The sequence below is a fragment of the Mixophyes fleayi genome, chromosome 11 (assembly GCF_038048845.1).
Source record: "Mixophyes fleayi isolate aMixFle1 chromosome 11, aMixFle1.hap1, whole genome shotgun sequence".
NCBI classification, from domain to species: domain Eukaryota; kingdom Metazoa; phylum Chordata; class Amphibia; order Anura; family Limnodynastidae; genus Mixophyes; species Mixophyes fleayi.
This window is the reverse complement of record NC_134412.1, coordinates 24,222,756-24,246,035: the sequence shown is the minus strand read 5'-3', so window position 1 is coordinate 24,246,035 and position 23,280 is coordinate 24,222,756. Positions and strand designations below refer to the sequence as shown.

At 43.0% G+C, this 23,280-nt stretch overlaps 1 protein-coding gene across 3 annotated transcripts; it reads left to right on the top strand.

Moving 5' to 3' along the window:
- Window positions 1-8,244: 8,244 nt before the first annotated feature.
- LIN7B (lin-7 cell polarity scaffold B) lies at window positions 8,245-21,570 on the top strand. Of its 3 annotated transcripts, XR_012679806.1 has the most exons (7): window positions 8,245-8,352; window positions 11,542-11,660; window positions 12,878-12,949; window positions 14,995-15,204; window positions 17,368-17,531; window positions 19,359-19,589; window positions 20,581-21,570. XR_012679806.1 is itself a non-coding variant. In XM_075189931.1 (6 exons), exons 1-6 carry the CDS (start codon window positions 8,316-8,318, stop codon window positions 19,378-19,380), a joined length of 624 nt encoding a protein of 207 aa, XP_075046032.1. In that variant the 5' UTR covers window positions 8,245-8,315; the 3' UTR covers window positions 19,381-19,933. The 3 variants fall into 3 exon arrangements, 2 of the variants coding, with proteins under 2 accessions (XP_075046032.1, XP_075046034.1); XM_075189931.1 differs by lacking the exon at window positions 20,581-21,570 and having other exon boundaries at window positions 19,359-19,933; XM_075189933.1 differs by lacking the exon at window positions 20,581-21,570 and having other exon boundaries at window positions 8,265-8,340; window positions 19,359-19,933.
- Window positions 21,571-23,280: the final 1,710 nt, after the last annotated feature.

Here is a 23,280-nt window from a genome sequence, read left to right as displayed (position 1 = left end):
ATTATGTAGTTACTGAGAACTCACAGATAAAAAATAGGTTTTTCACAATATATATCGAAACGGTAGGCTCCTTGCAAAATAACACATCAGCTATGACAGATTTGTGTGATTAGTGTCCAATATTAGGATAATACTTTCAGCCATTAAGCCAAAAGTTCTTTCAAGAAGGATTTAATAGTGGCCTCCGTCTTCATGCCATTTGAGGCCAAGATTTTGTTTTGGCCGTGCTGTCTCTTATTAAGATATACCATTATGCATGAGCCATTTCTCTTTCCTACCATTGGGGGACACTGCGACATTGGGGTATAGTAGGGTGGTCAGGAGTTCTTGTCACTTAAACTGTTAATCTTTGGACTCCTCCCCTGCTATGCCCCTCCTCTTCAGAGAGATCCTCCGGTTTTTTTAGGTGACCTAGAGTTCGGTCACTGGAGTATAGGCTCCTGCCCATACTCAGTTTAGTTATAGTTTACACGTTTTTATTTTATTCTTTATAGGTGCAGCGCGGGATCCTTGTAGCCCAGCAGAGTGAGCAGGACTTAGCTCTACACACTCTGGATCCCAGCGCAGGTAAGTGAAGCCCAGCGCTCATGTTACCAGCACCTCTGCCGGAAGTTATTCATAGGGGCCATATTTTATTAGGAGATGCCACGGAAGAAGAAGCACAGACTGAGGATGTAGCATGGTGAGATCGGCAGCAGCCTTCCCCATAGAGTCCTCTGGCCGGCAGCATTGCTCCCCTAGGCAACGAGCACGGGGAGAGCACAGTACAGGGCAGAAGCAGCGCTCACACTCGCGGAGGTGAGCGGCTGCTCTGCCAGAATGAATCGCTGGGCACAACCGCACAGAAGCGCTATAGCGCTAGGGCACAGTTAATTTTGGCCGCGGTTTTTCACTCCTGGCGGCCATTGGAGGATGGCGCCAGGGAGTTCTCGGGAGGCAGAGGTGACAGCAGGAAGGGGAGGAGTGACAAGCGCTTCCTTCCCGCGCGGACAGAGGAGTCTGATCGCCATTACAGCGTGCAGCTCTGCATTTACTTTAACCCCTGCTCTGCCTCTTTTCTCCTGGAGAGATTCTACGGTCCCTAATCGGCTACACTGTGCATTAGTGAGCATTGGGGGAGACTGTATATGTGGGCTTGTATGTTCTTGTAAGTCATTTCAGATAAAGAGATTTTCACAGACAGTACTATTTTGAATCTGCTTGTATTGGAGTGGTGCTTTGTCAGTAACTGCCTAGCACAGTCCTCTTCTGTTTAGTCGCCTTAAGTTGTCTGCATAACTTTTAAGAATTATTTTAAGAAGCAGAACAATGGCGGAGAAGGGGACAGCAAAAGGCAAGGGTGCTTCTGTGCCTGCTGCATTGTATTTTGCCTGTTCAAAATGTAACCATAAACTTTCCATTGCCCACACAGACTGAGAAGCCCTTTGCGCAGCTTGTGTTGCTGACGCTCAGAGGCAGGACGATTCAGCCCAGGAGGGGTCCTCTGCAATGGTGGAACCGCCCTGGATGCGATCCTTTTCTTCGGCTATGGAGAAAATGACGGCCGTGATGTTACGAGCAATAGAGGTACATGACAACACTACCACACTTACACTCACAGGCAGCCAGTCTGTAGGAAATACTTTCACATCACAGGCAGGGTCCACTCACGGAGACGATAGGCCTGTATCTATTCCCCAGAGGGGTAAGAGGGCCGTTATTGAGGCAGAGCTAGAATTAGATCAGCTTTCTGATCACTCCTCAGCTGAGGAAGGTGAGGTGGATATTGACCCTGAAGGGGAGTCTTTTTATGATGCTAATTCTGGATCCACAAGTGTGGATAGTCTTATTTGGGGGATCAGACATGCCTTAGGGTTAGCTGACCCGGAACCCGTAGCACATAAAGGTATATCCTTGTTAAAAAGACCTAAGGCACAGTTAGCTCTTTTCCCGCATTCCCCAGAAATGTTGGAAATTATTTCTGATGCTTGGCACAGGCCAAATAGACAGTTCATGATGCCGGGAAAATTTAAGTCCCTCTATCCGCTGCCTCCTGAGGATACGGTAAAATGGGAAACGCTGCCGAAGGTTGACGCTCCAGTAGCCCGGTTAGCTTCATCTGCAGCTATCCTTGTCCAGGAGAGGATAACCCTTAAGGATTACACAGATAAGAAGTGTGATCTGGCTCTTCGATCAGCTTACACCGCTGTGGGAAGTATGTTTAGGCCAAATTAAGCCGTTCAGTTATGGATGGAGTCTTTGATTAGGGGCCTTAGCGATAACACTCCGCGTTCACAGCTACTTAATCTAGCAGAACATGTTCTTGAGACTTCGGAGTACGTAGCGAGCGCTGCCCTAGATGCAGTCTCAGTAAATGCTAAGGCCTCGGCTTTGATTATAGCAGCTCGTCGTAACCTATGGTTACTAACGTGGTCGGTAGATGCAGACTCTAAGAGAGCGTTAGAAAATTTACCTTTCGATGGCCTAACTCTATTCGGGGCGGAGCTCGAAAGGGTTATATAGGAAACCACGGGAAGTAAGAGTACGGCTCTACCTACGGTTACAAGCAGACCCCGTCAGGGTAGATTTCGATCCTTTTAAGGTTTTTCCCGGGGGGGGGGGTGTGCCCTTAGTAGAGGGCATTCCTCAGCATCCAGACCTTCGACCGGTAGAGGCAGAGGAAGTAGAGGCACAACAAGGAGAGGCTCAGTTCGTCCAGCGGACAAGCCCTCCGCGTGACTTAGTTCTCCAGGGGGCACATCTGGTGGGGGCACGACTTCTTCAATTCCGGAATCGGTGGTGGAAATCCACGACGGATCTCTGGGTTCGAGGAGTTGTGTCCCGGGGCTATGTCATAGATCTATCCCACTCCCCCCCCTCACAGGTTCTTCGTCACTCCTCTCCCCTCTTTCCCCCGCAGACGTGTAGCACTTCAGGAAGCCATGCAAAAGCTTCTGGCTGCTCAAGTAATAGTTCAGGTTCCTCCTCTGGAAAGGGGCCGAGGTTTTTACTCAAACCTCTTTCTGGTGCCAAAACCAGATGCATCATTCCGGCCCATCCTGAATCTTCGGTCTCTAAACAAGCAGCTGAAGATTCAAAAATTTTGCATGGAATCCCTTCGCTCGGTTATAGCAGGGATAGAAAAAGGGGAGTTTCTGGCATCGTTAGACATCAAGGATGCTTACCTGCATATACCTATTTGGGAAGGACATCAGAGTCTCCGGTTTGCGGTAGGAAGGGCGCACTTTCAGTTCAGGGCACTCCCCTTCGGCCTGGCTACCGCCCCCAGGGTCTTTACCAAGGTCATGGCAGGCCTATTACGCCAGAAGGGCATAACAATTGTCTCTTATCTAGACGACCTTCTGTTGAAGGCACCGTCTGCGCTCCTTTTATCCCAGCAGATTCAGACTGTTATGCAGTTTCTGCAGAGTCACGGTTGGGTGTTGAATTTACCCAAGTCATCGCTGGTGCCATCTCAGCAGATGCATTTCTTGGGCCTGTTGTTCGATACTCAGTCTCTGAAAATTTATCTCCCAGCAGAAAAGGTCTTAGCTTTGCAGTCAAAGACAAAAGCCTTGCTGAGGAAGAGGAGTGTCTCGATTCTCAGTTGCATGAGGCTTCTGGGGACGATGGTCTCGGTATTCGAGGCAGTGCCGTTTGCTCAATTCCACTCCCGTCCACTTCAGGGAGAGATCCTGCGGAAGTGGTCAGGGTCGCAGATGAATTTGGACAAACAGAGGGTTTGTCTGTCCACAGCCACAAGGCTATCTCTGGTCTGGTGGACGTCCAGATCCAACTTGAACAGAGGCCAATCTTTACAGATATGGTCTTGGACTCTAGTCACAACAGACGCCAGTCTGTTGTGTTGGGGGGGAGTAACAGGAACCCTGAGGCTTCAGGGTCTCTGGTCCCCTCAGGAATCACGTCTTCCGATAAACATCCTGGAACTAAGAGCAGTGTACAACACTCTGATAAGGGCTCAAGAATTTCTAAGGGGAAAACCTCTTCAAATTCAGTCCGACCGCCACCACGGTAGCATACATAAACCATCAGGGGGGCACTCGCAGCGTAGCCGCAATGCGGGAGACCACACGCATACTAGCGTGGGCGGAACAGCAGGTCCCCAGGATTTCTGCCATCCACATTCCGGGGGTAAAGAACTGGGAAGCGGACTTCCTCAGCAGACACACCCTACACCCCGGGGAATGGGCTCTAAACAGTCAGGTATTCTCCCTACTGGTGGAACGGTGGGGTTGGCCGGAGATAGACCTAATGGCGTCCAGTCTGAACCATCGGGTACCGCGCTACGGCGCAAGAGCACGAGACCCAGCTGCAGAAATAGTAGATGCCATGTCAGCTCCTTGGCAGTATCAGATGGTGTACATTTTCCCGCCCATCCTAATGATTGCGTGGGTACTAAAGAAGGTGAAGAGGGAGAAAGTTCCCGCAATCTTCATAGCACCATTCTGGCCACTCAGAGCGTGGTTCTCAGATCTGCTGTTTTTAGCAGGGGCTCCTGCATTTCGGCTTCCCATACAAGCAGATCTTCTGGTTCAGGGTCCATTCCTTTACCAAGGTTTGGATCAGCTGGTTTTGACGGCCTGGCTGTTGAAACCTTAATACTTAAGGCTAAGGGTTTCTCGCAAGAGGTCATAAACACCATGATTAGGGCTAGGAAGCCTACGTCATCTTCCATTTATTATAGAGTATGGAAGACATACATTGTATGGTGTGAGTCTAGGGGTTTTCATTCCTCTAGATTTAAGATTTCCCGTGTCCTGGAATTTCTTTAGGATGGGGTTCAGAAGGGGTTGCGGCTTAGTTCCCTCAAGGGGCAGGTATCCACCCTTTCGGTCTATTTTCAGAAAAAGATTACTGAATATGCAGATATCAAGACTTTCCTGCAGGGGGTGTTGCGTTTGCAACCTCCTTATTGTCATCCTGTGGAGCCTTGGGACCTCAATGTGGTTCTTCGGGCTCTTTCCAAGAATCCGTTTGAGCCATTACAGTCTGTTGACTTAAGGTATCTTACGTGGAAAACAGTGTTTTTGTTAGCTATAGCTTCAGCACGAAGAGTGTCTGAGCTTGGGGCACTTCGCTGTGACCCTCCTTTTCTTATTTTTCACGCTGACAGGGTAGTCCTTCGGACCAAGCCGTCTTTTGTCCCTAAGGTGGTTTCCAGATTCCACCTAAATCAGGAAATTGTTGTCCCTGCTTTTAAGGCAAAGAGGGACTCTTCAGAAGGGTCTATGCAGTACTTGGATGTGGTGCGAGCTCTACAGATTTATGTAGATCGTACAGCGCAGGTTAGAAAGACCAGAGATCTTTTTATTTTATATGACGCAAATAAAAGAGGCTGGCCTGCTTCCAAACAGTCAATTGCTCGGTGGATCACGTCCACAATTCGCGAGGCTTATGTTTCAGCTTCTCTAGCCGTTCTGCTGTCTTTAAGGGCACATTCTACTAGGGCAGTGGGTGCCTCCTGGGCGGCTAGGCATGGTGCGTCGGCAGAACAGTTGTGTAGAGCGGCGACTTGGTCTTCCGTACACACTTTCACTAAATTCTATAGACTTCAGGGCTTTGCATCGGCTGATGCAAGCTTTGGTCGCAGGATTATGCATGCAGCTGGTCCAGAGCATTCCCACACTTGAGGAAGCTTTGGTATATCCCCAATGTCGCAGTGTCCCCCAATGGTAGGAAAGAGAAAAGGGGATTTTTACTCACCGTAAAATCCGTTTCTCTGACTCCATTGGGGGACACTGCGCACCCTCTCTTGCTCTGTACATAGTTCTGTGTGCGAAAATTTTGATTATGGTTTTCTATCTTTAAGACCTGTCTAGGTTATGTTACCTCCTTATGTTCACTCTTGGTTAGTCAAAACTGAGGATCTCTCTGGAGAGGAGGGGCATAGCAGGGGAGGAGTCCAAAGATTAACAGTTTAAGTGACAAGAACTCCTGACCACCCTACTATACCCCAATGTTGCAGTGTTCCCCCAATGGAGTCAGAGAAACAGATTTTACGGTGAGTAAAAATCCCCTTTTCTTTATTTTACGCGTTGCTAAGATGAATTTTCTACTGCCAGTTAGAGAGGGGTGATAGATCCAAGTTTTCACATCTTTAATGCTTATCTGATTTTACATCCAGACAAGAGGAGTCATTTTTTTCCTAAAATCTTATCTGTTTTCATGCTAGGTAGGACTGCATATTTGTACTGATCAGCTACAACATTAAAACTACCTGCCTAATACTTTGTAGGTCCCCCTCGTGCTGCCAAAACCGCTCTGACCCATCGAGGCATGGACTCCACAAGACCTCCGAAGGTGTCCTTTGGTATCTGGCACCAAGACGTTAGCAGCAGATCCTTTAAGTCCTGTAAGTTGTGAGGTGGGGCCTCCATGCCTTTGACTTGTTTTTCTAGCACATCCCACAGATGCTCGATCGGATTGCGATCTGGGGATCTTAGAGGCCAAGTCAACACCTTGAACTCTTTGTCATGTTCCTCAAATCATTACTGAACAATTTTTGCAGTGTGGCAGGGAGCATTATCCTGCTGAAAGAGGCCACTGCCATCAGGGAATACCGTTGCCATGAAGGGGTGTAGTTGGTTTGCAACAATGTTTAGGTAGATGGTATGTGGCAAAGTAACATCCACATGAATGTCAGGACCCAAGGTTTCCCAGTAGAACATTGCCCAGAGCATCACACTGCCTTCGACAGCTTTCCTTCTCATAGTGCATCCTACTGGCATCTCTTCCCCAGGTAAATAATGCACATGCACCTGGGCATCCGCATGATGTAAAAGAAAAAGTGACTCTTCAGACCAGGCCACCTTCCTCCATAGCTCCATGTTCCAGTTCTTGCACTCACCTGCCCATTGTAGGCGCTTTCGGTGGTCGACAGGGGTCAGCATGGGCATTCTGACCGATCTGTGGCCACGATGTACTGTGTGTTCTGATACCTTTCTATCATAGCCAGCATTAAGTTGTTTTAGCAATTTGTGCTACAGTACTGTAGCTCCTCTGTGAGACTGGACTGGACCGGACAGGCTGGCCTTTGCTCCTCACGCACATCAATGAGCCTTGGTAGCCTATGACCCTGTCACCGATTGTCCTTCCTTGTACCACTTTTGGTAGGTACTAACCACTGCATACTGGGAGACAAGACAATCTGTGTTGGAGATGCTCTGGCCCAGTCATCTAGGCGTCACAATTTGGCTATTGTCATAGTCACTTAGATCCTACTGTGTGTGTGTGTGTATGTGTATGTATGTATGTGTATATGTATATATATATATATATATATATATATATATATATATATATATATATATATATATATATATATATATATATATATATATATATATATATATATATGTATGTGTATATGTATATATATGTATGTGTATATGTATATATATGTATGTGTATATGTATATATATGTATGTGTATATGTATATATATGTATGTGTATATGTATATATATATATATATATATATATATATATGTATGTGTATATGTATATATATGTATGTGTATATGTATATATATGTATGTGTATATGTATATATATGTATATATATATATATATATATATATATATATATATATATATATATATATATATATATATATATATATATATATATATATATATATGATTGTGTCCAGTGGTCATGTGGTGGAGGGTGGTGTTCTATGTGTCCCCTTGCAATGTGTTAAACTGCAATTCCAGCACAAATGTGTTTACAGTCAATCTACTACAACATAAACAACACTAAACTACATTTTGCAGCATTGCATTAATTTTGCTGCTTGCTTCCAAACCTGCTCCCTGGGACTCGCCAGCATCAGGCATTCATATACATCCATGTTCTGTGTTGTATTTTTGACAAAAGGGTAAAAATGAAAATAAATAGGATACTAAACGCGAGCTTCTTCCTGAGCGAAGCCTGTTGCTTCTGGCTACTGCCGTTTAAATTACAGCAGTAAAGAGAGATGACAGATCTAGATCACCCTGGTGATGGACATGCAATAAAAGAACAATAGACATTGCATTGTACTTCTGTATGTGACTATAGCTACTCTAAGGCTAAATACAAATACTATTATTAAGGATTGCTGTGTACACATGAGATTGCTCAGCAGTGCGGTGCGTTTTGTGATAACTAGGACGCACGTTGTGGTGACAGTATGCGGACGGCTGAAGGAGGATGCTACAGTAGCTGCCAGGATGCACAGAGCATCTCCAAGGCTCGTATGTTGAGCAGCTCAGTCCCTCCTTCTCCTCCTCCACAGTGGGGAACTCCTGGGCATGTGACTGCTGGATTTAAGATGGCAGCTCTGTCTGAACCTTTAGGTCTGGAAAGAGGTAATGGATACAATGCATGTTTCATTGCGGGGGTTGAGATTTTGCATGTAGCAGCTGAAAGTAGCAGAGGGAGGAGGAAAGAGATGAGTGTCTTGGCTTTGTATTTTTTTTAACTGGCACCAACCTGCTAATCAGGGAAGTCAGTGATTTGCAGAATAACCTTGCACTTGTCTCTCCTTGTATCCTGTTTCTGTCCTGCTTCTGTGCAGTCCCTACATCTTTCATACACTGTTTATAATCTTTTCATTAAGTATTTAATCATTCACTTATCTGCACACCTTTCACCCTGTCCTTGCAGCTTCCACATGCAGTCACATTTTCACCTTAGTTTTTTTTTTTCACTGCTTCTTAATTTTCAAAACAATTGTAGTTGATCAATGACATATATTTTTTTTGTACATGCAATAACAATTATAGGGTTCCGAAGAGAACTGTTTCCTTACTGCAGGTAGAACATTTCATTTGGTGCCTTAACCCTTTCTGAAAAAGAATGGTTGAATCAAAACATTTCTTGACAACACAATCGTAGACAACGCCAGTGGAAGCACGACAGCCGTTGGTTCAAATTCCTGAATATAACCATAGAGGAAAAAATATAGATTTATTTTTTTTCTCCGTAGTGGGAAAAAAACATTATGTTGTTACATAATGCAACAGTTTAGAATACTCAATAGGCATATTTTGTTAACAAATATCTTGCAATGCAGCAAAATTGGTTTCAATCAATTTTTTAAGAAATGAATGGGCCATTCAAATTTAGGAAATACCCCCTCTGTATGCAGCAGTTTACCATTAGTCGCCATGCTGTGCTCATCAATGTACAATTCTTTAATTTTTAGGTCTGTGCTCCACATCTGTTTGATCTTGCTCCTGGGGAAAAATAACTAACCGTGACTGTTTGCGATCAAGCAGCGAGACAATTTCTTTACGCAGGATTTCTGTAGGGGAGGTTCTGAATGCTTGAATTGGGACCAAAGCAAAGGAAAAATGACGCGATAAACCTGAAATAGACACTTTTTTTGCAGTTAAATTGTTTTACATATAGCACAAATACTGTTGAGTACCAAAGTGTTGCTTATTCACATAGTCCTGATAACCATATTGAGACTAATATATTTAAAAAGGTAAAATGGTTTTTGCACACTATATAATATAATTTTACCTCTGGTGAAGTTAGCTGCATCTGTCACACAGTGTGTGTTTCAGGTATGGACTGAGCTGCAGTAAGTATACAGTAAGATAGGAGTTCTTGCTGCATCCACTGTGTGGTTGATGCCGCTGTGTGGACTGCAAGTAAAATGCCTTAAGGAATGTAAGAATATATTAAACACTTTGGAATCCATATTTATATCAAAAGAATAAATGCAGGGAATTGCACCAAACTAATATAGTTTAGTGAATGCTATCTATAAACTCAGAGAAGAAATATCTCCCCGTACTCATTCGCTCAGCATTCAAACTCCAATAGTAACAAAACAACCCCTTATAACTAGAGATGCTCAGGCTCGGTTCCCCGAGAACCGAAACATTCCCGAACTTAGCAGATCCGAGTACCGACTGTTGCGCGCCCTTGGATTTGAAAACGAGGCAAAACGTCATCGTTGCGTCGTTGGATCTCGGATCTCACGAGTTTTGGAATCCTTTTTAAGATCCAACATAGCGAGGGTTGGGAGGGAGGGCGGACCCCCATTTTTCTTATCTGCCACTGCTATGTGCCAATGTGTCCTAGATGTGCTAGGAACTGCTGTGTATTTGTGTCATTGCTCTGTCGCTTACCATCCAGCCAGGTCGCTGCAGTCTTTGTTTGAACGTGTATGAAAATAATATTGTGATCTCTGAGGTGGTCAAAATTGACTGCAAATGACTTGAAATTAGTGTTATTGAGGTTAATAATAATGTAGGAACAAAAAAAAGAGCAAAAATATGTGATTTTAGCATATTTTAGGATTTTTTTCTAACAATTCCATAACCAAAGCACACGAGGGCGGTTTTACCAAAACACAAAGCTAACCCAGATCCAAAACCAAAACCAGTTCACGGGGGTCAGTGAGCATCTTTACTTATATCAGGTAGACTGAGAGACATACTGGCAGGAATAAGAGGCTGGCAGTACAGACAGACATATTGGCAGGAAAGGAATGGGAGTTAGACTGGCAGGAATGGGAGTCAGACTGGGAGGAATGAGAGACTGGCAGTACAGACAGACACATTGCCTGTACCCACCTTCTTTCCCCTGTGTGCTGGGCGCCCTCTGGTGACATAGGAGACCCTCAGCACCCGATTGGTCAGTGCTGCTGAAGCTTCTGTGCAGCTTCTAATTCACAAAGTGGCTATGTGTCATTTTCAGCAGGGAGGGGGGTTTCTGGGCAACAGGTAACCCCCCCCCCCCCAAGGGTCTTCCTGACCCTGAAGGAAGACATTAGATAATACTTGCCAACTTTTTGCACCTCCCCTCAGGAAGATCCTGAATTGGAGGTGAAGGGAGCGGGACGCGTCCAATCACATCATTTTGGCCACGCCCCTACGACAGCATAACGCATTGTCGTCAATGTGTTGCAGGGGGGGGGCAGAATAGAGCCAATCCCATCACAGAGGCATCATCGTTAATTGGCTCAGTTTTAATAGGGGTTTGTTCTGTGCCCTCCATTACTTAGCTGAAATTCATACATTTGGTTGTTGTGATAACAGAGCCATGTCCTTGGGTTTTTATTGAATTTCTAAGGTCTTTCCCCGCTGCTGTTTATTATCTCAATGGGACATAATTAATGCCTCATTTGTTCCCTAAGAAGAAACATCATTCCCTTCATACACTTGTCACTGTAGCAGAATTATTGCATCAAAATCACAGTATAGTCGTTAACGTTTGTATAGAATCTTAAGTGACAACCTGCTATTGACTGGTCATAATAATGGTAAGCGCTTCATGCGTGGAATCCAAGGCTTTCGGTACAAACTGCGCCCCCTCAACATGACCACCGGACATGAACTTACCTGTAATTTGTTGTTGTGGCAATTATGTTAGTGGATGAGTTAGTGGGATAGCAAAAACAATCAAGTATCCGATTATAATAGGAAAATGCACAATGTGTTAAGTCAAAGGCCTCCTAGAATGTTGTTTAGTAGTCTTAGAATATTGGAAGTGAATCAGTTTTGCAGCAGCGACTTTGTTAATTGATCCATGTTTTATAGATGTGTCCCGAGCAATTGAGCTACTGGAGAGACTGCAGCGAAGCGGGGAAGTGCCCCCCCAGAAACTGCAAGCCCTGCAACGTGTCCTTCAGAGCAAGTTCTGCTTGGCCATAAGAGAGGTCGGTTTATTAAATGTTGATATCCGTCACAAACACGGAAAGAAGTGTTTTGGCACTTGGGGCACAAATGCCAACCTCGCTCCTGCAAAGTCATGTATGTGTATTCTAATAGCAAGACACATACATATATATCTATAATATAAATGTCTAGTGGCGTGTGTTAGTCTGTCTGTGTGTGGAAAAAATAAAACCAAGCTGCAGCGCCACCTGCTGGGCGGAGTTATACACTGACCTACTAAATTCTTAGTGTGTGTGGGAAAAAAAATTCAGAAAGGGCTGAAATTTGGTATACTAAGATGTTTTTAATTTGTTAATTTAATTTGTTAATTGTTAAAAGTGTTTATAAAGATTAAAAAATATATATATATATATTTCTTGAAGGAGAAGTGACAGTTTGGAGTGGTTGGTGGTTGCCGGGGGTGACAGTGGGGAATGGTTGGTGGTTGCCGGGGGTGACAGTGGGGAGTGGTTGGTGGTTGCGGGGGTGACAGTTGGGAGTGGTTGGTGGTTGCCGGGGGTGACAGTGGGGAGTGGTTGGTGGTTGAGACCTGGGCCATGGCCCAAATGCATGACAAGAGCCTTTTTAACACCTTAAGTAGCTTGATTTGACTAGAATGCATGAGTATCATGCACGGGTTAACTTGTGTGTGTGTGTGTGTGTGTGTGTATATATATATATATATATATATATATATAGATAGATAGATAGATAGAGATATATATATATATATATATATATATATATATATATATATAGTAGAGCATGAAAAAGCGGGGGGTTTGCAGCAGGACACAAGTTGTGTGTTTAGTGTTGGATATGGAATATGGATCCCGTAAGGAAGGTAGCTACCTCTTCTTCCATCTCCTGATGTAATCCCTCTATACCGTCCGATCAGTGGTGGGCAATCATGAATGCATACTTCCAACCCTGCTCCAAATAATAATTTGAAAATTAGACCATGTCCTGTCCACTCAAACCATCCCCCAAATAGCAGGAAGTGGAATAAATAAGCAGAAAAAAGGGTCTTAATGGTCTGGCCACATTACTACCACTGCCCCAGGTACCTACTTTGCATGGACACATTACTACCACTGCCCCAGGTACCTCCTTTGCAGCCAGTCCACTTGTGCCCAATTCACAGACAATTAGACAATTTATTAACAAGTTGATCACATCGAATATAAACTTTGGATCTTTATATCTTCTCCCCACACAGGTGTACGAGCAGTTATATGACACTCTGGATATCACAGGTAATGCGGAAATACGGGCACATGCCACTGCCAAGGTGAGTTTTGATGTGTAATACAGCCGTACGTCATCCCATTGCTCTTATAGTGAGAGAGTGACTTAAAGGGTGCAGACTTATAAGACACCATCCCATTCATCAGTCTGGTGCAAGTTATACTGGCCAAATGCGGGCGCATGTTGTTGGCCTAATTGGCGGCCTTCTGCAATTGAACATTCCTAACAACCAATGTACATCTGAATCAGATTTTACCCCTATTGAGCAGGGGCCTGATTCATTTCATGTAGCACACACATATCAACTTTAAATCTCAGTGTACAAATAAGCTATCAAGTATTTGTGTGCTACATGAAAAAACAGTCAGTATTTAACTTATCTGCAAAACAGAAAACTAATTTGCACCCTGTGCATTGTAACATGGTTTTGTCCAGGAGACTTAAATAAGATATTTCTTAGTTTAAGTTCCTCGGCAGTGCGACTGCTGAAGGCCTGGTTGGTGCACCTGAAGTGACTTCTACAGTAGATTGCTGGTATGTTGCACTTCTATTACCAGTCACAATAGGTTTACAACAAAGCAGCTTTACTCTCGATGTTTCACTTGACCATTACAAATAGTTATAAAATTTTGAACTATATTTACTGTTTCTCAGTATTATTTGCCAGAAGATTGCATCACAGCATTGATCTAGCAGTATAGTGTGAATACACTACTATATACAACAGTCCTTGTTTATATAAACTGGACACACATTGTATCATACTGCAGCTCGGCCCGACAGCCAAACAACATGATTGCTCTGCAATTTAGCACACACTCTTTGCTATTAATTGTGTGTCTGTACCACCATCTAGTACCTGTACTCTCTCCCAATTCATTACCTGTCATGTGTACAGTCCGTTGTAGTTCTTTCTGGCCAGATACACTTGGGACAGGAATAGTGGTCATTTTGGATATATAGGTGACCAAATTGGACATGATCTGGCTTACAGGGTCGCGTGATCGGGCCTCTTCCAGCATCATCAGGGGCCTATTAAAGCACTTGGAAGATGAATGTACCACCCGTGGGCTAATAGTGGCCATCAGCAGTTATCTATATATATGATCCATCATCATCATCATCATTTATTTATATAGCGCCACTAATTCCGCAGCGCTGTACAGAGAACTCATTCACATCAGTCCCTGCCCCATTGGAGCTTACAGTCTAAATTCCCTAATATAGACACACACTCACACACAGACATAGACAGACAGAGAGGGAGAGACTAGGGTCAATTTTGATAGCAGCCAATTAACCTACCAGTATGTTTTTGGAGTGTGGGAGGAAACCCACGCAAACACAGGGAGAACATACAAACTCCACACAGATAAGGCCATGGTCGGGAATTGAACTCATGACCCCAGTGCTGCGAGGCAGAAGTGCTAACCACTAGGCCACTGTACTGCCTGACATGCCAATTAATTTCATGCAATACACACTGCCGCATTGGGCCAGTTGGCCAATATTGGCTGCAATATTGCAACGTTTATGGCCAGCATTAGAAATTTTCTTTGTGTGTTTTCTTCATCCTCTACTCCACTTTTGATCTTTAAAAATGTCAGATGTTCCACATCGGAATCCTGAGCACCAGCAGAACCTAACAGAGATAACATGATAACATAGAGAGCTTAGAGTAGTGTTTGCCACATATATGTAGGATATCACTGTTCAGCAGGAACACATTAATGAACACATTCTGAAGTGATCAACAGTGATCTTATTAGACCTGCATCACCTCTCCCAGAGCACCCCTACTGTTAGAGCATGTGCTTAGGTGCTCTAACACAGTGTTTCTTAAACCTGGTCCTCAGAACCCCTAACAGTGCATGTTTTCCATATCTCCCTGCTTTAGCACAGGTGTATTCATTGCTGACTGACACATTGTAGCAGATCCACAGCCTCTCTCTGTATAGCACAGCTCCTGGTCTCCATGTCCTGCTGGTATGAATGACCACATACACAGACACTACGCAATGCACAGCAGTGACAGAAACAAATAGCCACACAAGCCCTCTAAAAGCAGGTTTGTTCTTTCCATTCCAGGCTACTGTTGCTGCTTTTGCCGCTAGTGAAGGCCACGCCCACCCACGGGTTGTGGAGCTCCCAAAAACTGATGAGGGTCTGGGGTTCAATATCATGGGAGGAAAAGAACAAAACTCCCCTATTTATATTTCGCGTATCATTCCCGGCGGAGTGGCGGACCGCCATGGTGGTCTGAAACGTGGGGACCAGCTCCTGTCCGTCAATGGTGTGGTGAGTGATTATTATTATTATAGTTATTATAGTTATTATTATTATTGTAGTGAGTTATTGGCTGCATGCCTCCCTGCAATAGATTTACAGTGGCCACGTGTATCAAAGATATATTGCTTATATCAGTGTTGGCTAACCTGTGACACTCCAGGTGTTGTGAAACTACAAGTCCCAGCATACCCTTCCAGCAATAAGCTGCTATATATTGGCAAAGCATGCTGGGACTTGTAGTTTCACAACACCTGGAGTGTCACAGGTTAGCCAACACTGGTTATATGCTCACTTTGTAAGTACTGCTCTGCCTACATGTTCCTGAGAAGTCAGCTGACCATTCTCTTCCAGTAATAGTAAAACCATTGGGAAATGTGGTCAACGGGCCAATAAACAAACTGGTTTCTATATACAGTAATAACTAATAACGTTCACAAATACTGAGCTTTTCAGAAGATATTGGAGGATACGGTTGTAATCATGGAGGAGAGATTTTCCCTGCACACAGCTGACTTCCTGCCAGTAATCCCACTGAGGGACACTGCGGCCAACCATTTGCTGCGGAAAACCGCAGATAACAGAGAACAGTAGCTTTGCCATAACCACATCACACACGTAAATTCAATTTGAGTTCTGCCATAATATGGGAACTTTTACATCTTTGAGCATGTTATTCGTAGCTCTTTTATGAGAGACAACTTGTATTACTCTAAGGGGGTCACTAACCTTAAACATACGCAAGTAATTGCAAGCTGATATAATATTAGAAGAAAAAAAATATTTTGCAATACTCACAAAAATATAAGTAAAGGTAAATAAACCACGATAGAACTTAAATGATTAAGGTCACCTAGCTTAACACCTACACTGGGCTTCCTAGCTTGTTGCAAAGAAAAACAACTTCATTGTCCAATAAAATCATTAAATATATCCTCATTGCACAATAGTGTACATGATATAAATGATATAAATATATGGGGTACAGAAATATATATTAATTTTAACTCTACGGTGATTCTTTGTTATTGGATCTTCTGTTGGATCCTACACTCCATAGTGTAAGGACCTGAGTCATTAAGGAGAGCAAAGCATACAAGAAGGAGTAACTTTGCACACGGGCCAAACCATGTTGCATTGGAGGGGGAGGTAAATTTAAAATGTGGGAACAGATTTATAGCTGGGATAGGACATGTCCTAGATCAACTTTAAATTTCAGTGCAAAAATTAAAGCTATCAAGTATTTGTGTGCTAGATGAAAAAATAGCCAATATTTAACTTATGTGCAAAATAATAAACTAATTTGCACCCCTTGCATTGTAACATGGTTTGTCCCGGAGAACGTTTACTCCCTTTTTTTTGCCTTACTTTCTTTATTGTCTCTGGCCCTACCGGTGCAGACAGTGAGGAGACATAGAAACACAATACACAGAGTTAACTCCAGCTCTAAGATCATCCTGAATGTTATCATACTTATTTGTTGATGTTATCAGTAGCTTTTTCCTGTTGGTAGTTTTTCATTAGTCTGCTACAAATCTTATCTTGCCTTCACAGTACTATACACTGAACAGTCAAAAGACCCTTTATTCAGCAAAGCAAAAATATACATCACTTGGATTTTTTCCATAAATGGAACAAAGTCTATACTTTCCTGACTTTTTATTTACGATGCTTGTCATGCACTTCAGTGGGAAGATTCCAAGGAGCTATTAAACCATGAAAGCTATACAATTCAGGAAGATGCACCAATATCCATGTATATCATCCATGGACATGGTCAGATGCTGTCTTTCACAATTGCAGCTTTAGAAATGTGCTATATTGTCAGAATATTATATGCATAGTTGCCTACTTGGTCGGAATGTCCGGGAGACTCCAGAATTTCTGGCAATCCTTCCGGACTCCCGGGAGAGCACAGCAACTTCCCCGATCCTGGACAGGTTGGTAAAATACATGGAGGGGGCGGGACTTAGTGACACGAATCACACATCATCTCGGGCCTCGCCCCCTGCTGGTATAGGGCAAAATGGCTATGCCCGCTTAGGGGGCGGTGCTTGGTGATGAGATTATCTAAGCCCTGCCCCCACACGCCCCCCTGCCCTGGACCTCCCGGAACCCAAAGCAAAAAAGTAGGCAAGTATGATTATATGTGTACTGACACCAGCTCATCTGCAGAGCGTGGAAGGAGAGCAGCACGAGAAGGCAGTGGAACTTCTGAAGGCTGCACAGGGAACGGTGAAGCTGGTGGTGCGCTACACTCCAAAAGTGCTGGAGGAGATGGAGGCCAGGTTTGAAAAAATGAGGACGGCCCGACGTCGGCAGCAGCAGAACAGCTACACGTAAGATACAGTGGTGGATAGAGGGCACAAGGCCTTGAGCTCCAGGCCACCCCATCTGAATTTCACCAATATGTGTATTTTCATATCATTAACTTATTAAAATAATACCAGCGCCATAGAGCATCGACTGTCAGCCCCGCATAGGCCGAACAGAGCTATTGTAAAGACAGTCCTACTAATGCAACATATGCTAGACCCCAAGACTCGGAAAGGACGGAGTATATAAAGTAATGGTATTACTGCTTGGCAGATGAATAATCTATAGTGAGATAAAGGGAACTATTACAGCTGCAGTGTTGCCCTTTATAATGACTTAGCCAGAGGTTTTGTCAATGTACCATTAACTACACATTGTCTGATATCTATCGCTAAAAGAATACAGTGTTCTTGCTATATGATTGTATTGTACTGCACTAATCATAGCCAGAAACCAGTATTATGTTTCTTCTCTCCCATGGCTGCGCTATCTCCAGTATTAAGCTGATCCGGTTGTCTTATTACATTACTTCCCCTTGTTCAGACCATTTGAAATAATTGCTCATGGTCCATTTCCTTTGCTATTGTTGTGTAAATAACTCCAGCAACCTGAATTGTAGTTGCTCACTTCACTTTCTTTATAGTTATCCTGTATAATTTATTATTGTCTTAGCGCCCCATCCAGAACGATATCATGGTAGACATTGTTGTGTCATCTACTGAAAACATTTCCCTTCCACCTAATTTGTGATATCTCTCATGAGCATAGTTAGAATCTTTTAGTGATTATCAGGTGATAAAAATATATATTATACACAAGTGTAAATATATATAACACCTCCTATCAGTTATAAAATAAATTATAGAATCACCCACAAGTGCTTCTATAAATAATTTTTCCTCTAGTTTGTAAGTAATCATAACCAGGGGTCTCTCCACCATTTCTATTGTTTCTTGGGAAATGTCACTAATTCATAAAGAAATTGTCAAGACCTGTAGATCCAAGAATACAAAGGAAAGACACACTACACGATATCAGATACATGTGTTATAAACATGGCCGACAATGAGGCACACCTACAACTGTGTCAATGCTGTTGGCTGTTTTGACCAAATTGCACCATAACTACTTATTGTGTGGACCCAAAATGATCACAAGACCAAAAAACTGATTGACATTGACCAGATTGTGTATGGACATGCATGCAAATTCATTGAATTACCAGATCTGCATAGTGTTGGCCACAACTCTAAATGATCTGATTGGTCACCATCGCAGGACATAGTCAACGATGGATAATGGACTTTTCCTGGCTCAAGGACAACACAACTGAGGCAGGTTCCCAGGACAGTGGCGGAACGACATTGTTTTTAGGGTGTTGTGGGTGCTACAGAGGGTCCAGAGATGAGGGGGTCACACATCCCACCGACCCCCAAGGTCTTCGCTCTGCTCCCAAAAGAGGATAGGGTAGGCTACTTTTAGGCTGGCTAATGTGCAGTGGGCGTACAGACCAGTCCATGCATGCTCAGAAGAGGCTCGAGTGCCATTGCTGGGCCTTTTTCCAAATTTTGTTATGGTGCCCGACAATGCACTGTGCCCCCCCTGCTTCAAGTTAAAAGATCTCCTGATAGACCTTTCTTTTGTTAACTGTTTTAAATAACTAGTTGAGACTGGCGGAGTGTGGTAAATTAGAGGGGTTAGCATTATCCTTTCACTTTAAGATTTTGTTGCATGGCCAGAGGCTATTTAATATTGACATAGCAATGATTGTGCGAGTGTTTATATCAGAATTTTTTGCTATGACAATATTTTTATTTCCCTGTTGACTAACTCCAGTTTTTGCCTTGCAGGTCTCTCGAGACCCGAGGATAATCACTCCCACCAATGTGTGTCCTACAGGATTCATGAGAGCCGGACCCTTCACTCTGTATTTATTGACACAACTCATATTGGATCCGTGTACAGTATTTATTTCAGTTGTGCTTGTATAGACCAGGAGCATGTGAAGGTGTTGATAGATAATGCAGACATGATCCTATTGTGCGGCAAGGAACTTCAGGAACAAAGACAGTGGACTTATGGTACGGTTAACTGGTTTCTAATGTTTAAGGAGGCCTTTAAATGTTACATCCTCTTGCAATCTATAAATGCTAACTAGGGCATTTGCAAAATAAATCACAACACCATTGCAGGGAAATATATATTTAATATTATTTATTGCTGGCGTGCTGTAATTTCCCATAGTCTAAGTGTCAGTGTTCTTTTATTTGACCCAGTGGAAAGTAGCAAAATGACTGCATAATCTCTGTGTAGGGAGCCGTAGTGCGGGCTATGGGAATATACTGTGACAATTGATGGTTTTACATGGCAAAATCCCCTACAAAGTACCCTGGGTCCCCCTGACCACTCCCTTAAATACTATTAGTAATAACTAAAAGAGCTATATACTTCAAAGAGCATATGTATATGATCACTCTATATAGAATCTATGTTGCTGCTTACTGGTTGTCACTGAACCATACAAACCGTTGTATACAGGTTTCGCTTCAGGAGAGGAATTAGCCAAAACCATGGCTACAATTCACAGCTGCTGCAAAAATCTATCTTGCTATTCATCCTTTCCATATAAGTCTGTTATTGTAAAGGAAGTGCTGCTATCAGGGGCACCTAGAGGGGAGGGGCATGTACAAAGTACGTGGGAGGAGTCACAAACCTGGTATGGCCCCGCCCTTCTTGGTGGCTATTTAAAGGGCCCCAAAAAGTTGCTGTACTGCTGCTCGAAATTTCCCTTGCTGCTGTAGTACCATGACCCTGTAACTTGTGTTTACTTCCTAGGTCAAAAGTTTCCAGCCTGCCACTAAACATTAGAAATATTACTTACGCTTCACTTCTATTGATGGGCGTTAAATCATTATGTTGCATTTACGGTTTGGTGGTACCTTAACTCGTGAACTATTTCCTTATAAAAAACTGTTAATATAATTCACAGATATAGATTTAACCGTTCTAGAAGCTCAGAGCTACATGTATTTGATATACGGGTTTAAATAAGACGGCAAATGTCCTTTGTAGACCAGACTTCTTTTCAGTAAAAGCATTGAAAGACACTGCAGAGAACCTTTAGGAAGGCTACAATTGATGATAAAAGAGAATATTAACTCGAGGTGAGATAAATAACAAAAGTAAGTTACATGTGTAACTTTGTAACCACGTTATGTTTTGGGTACGTTCGTTAGAACAAGCTGTAAATATGGATGTTTGGAATTGCAGGCGAGACAGATGCCCAATAGACGTTGTGCAATGGGACTAAAGCGGCATTGAAAAGCCAGTTTTATTTGAATGTATTTCATTTTAAATTCTGCCTGTCTCTAAGGGAAGACGGATTCAGAGAACAGATTCTGCTTCATTGTCCTGGCAGCTCGGAGATCAGAAATGCAGTAATGTAACATTACAAGATGCTGTGTAAGAGTTGTATTTCTCTCTGTGTGTGCCCTGATCCCAGCATTGTGTAGATAATTATTTAAATGTGATTATTATTCGTCTTGCCGATGCAATCGGTGGTTTCATAGTCACAAACATAATAATCAGGCATTTAAAGTGAATAATAAACTCAAGGGATCTCTGAGGCTCCTATTAACATATTAGTTATTGTAGTAAGTGAATAGAATGAATCACATGACCTGCATCCTCTTGGAATGAATCACATGACCCGCATCCTCTTAGCAGGGGATTTAATGCTGCCTGTTTAACAGCAGATTGGCAGAATAGGCCTATTTATAATAACAGATTTCTTGCTCGGCCTCTTGAAAATTTTATTCAGTTGTAAGAAAACTGTCTGTTTGATTCAGCCGAGAATATGAAAAAAAAGCCTGGATTCATCTAACAAAGGCCTGTGCAAATGATATATCTTATCATCTATCAAGCACAATGGACACACTGCATTTAATATCTTCCCCGTGCAGTGAAATGAAACGTAAGAAATGAAAATACATTTTACAGTACCATAGTAGAGATGTCTATTCGCACCTTGAAAATGCTGATTTATTCACATTGTTGGTACAGTTCTTCAGTCTTGGGTCTAGATTTACTAAATTGCGGGATTGAAAAAGTGGAGATGCTGCCTATAGCAGCCAATCGGATTCTAGCTGTCATTTTGTAGAATGCACAAAATAAATGACAGCTTGAATCTGATTGGTTGCTATAGGCAACATCTCCACTTTTACAAACCCGCAGTTTAGTAAATCTAGCCCTTGGCCTTTTCCAAATGAAAACAGCAATGATGATCTTTGCCAACTAGTTTCTGTGCTATCTCGCTATCTCTTTACAGCAATTTAATTTTTCATTATGTAGTTGACATTATACAGTGTTTTATTTTTAAACACGTTCATGTTGCAAACATGGATGGAATAGTATATAGGGAGGATGCTAGCAAGGCAGTGTTTAGTCTTAAATCAGTGATGGGGGTTCAACCTGCTTTCGCAGAGGTATGACTTCATCTGTTGAATGAAGAAATATTTAATGAACAAATATGCAGAGGAAAACCACATTTCATCCTATAACATTGTCTGTATAGTTTATTTATATAATGCAATTAGTGTTCAAAGGTCATATCCGTTTCATAAGCTTGTGCTACTCTTTACCAAATGTTGTATAGCAATTAAAGCCACTATTTAACATTAAAAGGGTTTATCACGTTAGATAACCCCTATACTAAATCCTCCCCCTTCACAAGGGGCTGGGGGGGCAGAGGGGCATCTGGCCCACAGGCCAGTCCCATTATGGGCTACTTTGGGCCAGTGACAGATGCAGGGGGGGGGGGGGTGATCAGGGCATTCGCCCCCCCTAGCAGCAGAAAGCTATGTCCCAGCCGCCTATCAAAACAGGAGGGGGCGGGGCTAATCGTGAGCAGAAGGCGGGGTTTAACGCGGGCCAGCCAATCAGAGTAAATGAGGGGTGTGATTATGCAAAATCAACCCCCCTAAACATAAAGTCTATGTCCACCCCTGCCTTGGGCTGGGTCACTGGGCCACTTGTATTTTTTCCCTTTAAAATAGACTGTGTATCAAGTCTTGCCACCCGGGCTAAAATTTGCCAGCCATCCTTACCCTTCACAATAATAGTACTTTGTTGCTGGTCCCGCCCATTGCATCCCCACAATTATTTTTCATTGTTCTCTATTTAGCAGGTTCCATGACGAACACTGAGCTAATTTAACCTTCAACTGGACTAAACAAAATGTATTAATAGGCTGTATTTAACTACAGTTATAGATGATAAGTATATTACAGTGTTTTCTAACGTCAGGGCCTTAAACATAACATGAACTACATTACAGTACGTTACACTCATTTGCTTGGTGGCAATTCAGAGAAGTTCAACGGGTAAATTGAATTCCTTACTCTAGACAGAGAATAGTAATAAGACTGGGTAGTTTATAACCTTTTTAGTGGTAGGCAGGTGTTCTCTATGCTATTCAATATTATTTCCCCTAACTGATTAAAGCGCCTCAGCAGTGTCAATTCAACACATTATTCATTTTATTTTCTCTTTGGAAGTGAAGGAGCCACAACCCATGGTATACTCAGGCAATGGTTGACCTCTAGATTACAAAGCAGCCCCTGTGAAGACAGTGTAATAACGAGGGGACGGGTGCCGCAGAGGCACCTTACAAAAGTATTTCTATTAGAAAGGGAGAAGATTTAGTGCAGGGATTATTTAAAGTGAAACTAATATGTTCACAATGCTCCTTTACTCCTCTGCATCAGACTGCCA

Bases quoted from the DNA above. Each gene is read 5' to 3' on its own strand.
- LIN7B (XM_075189931.1), top strand. From the start codon at position 8,316: ATGGCAGCTCTGTCTGAACCTTTAGGTCTGGAAAGAG. The intron at 11,661-12,877 runs GTCGGTTTATTA...CTCCCCACACAG, and splicing joins TCTGCTTGGCCATAAGAGAG to GTGTACGAGCAGTTATATGA. The intron at 15,205-17,367 runs GTGAGTGATTAT...GCTCATCTGCAG, and splicing joins TCCTGTCCGTCAATGGTGTG to AGCGTGGAAGGAGAGCAGCA.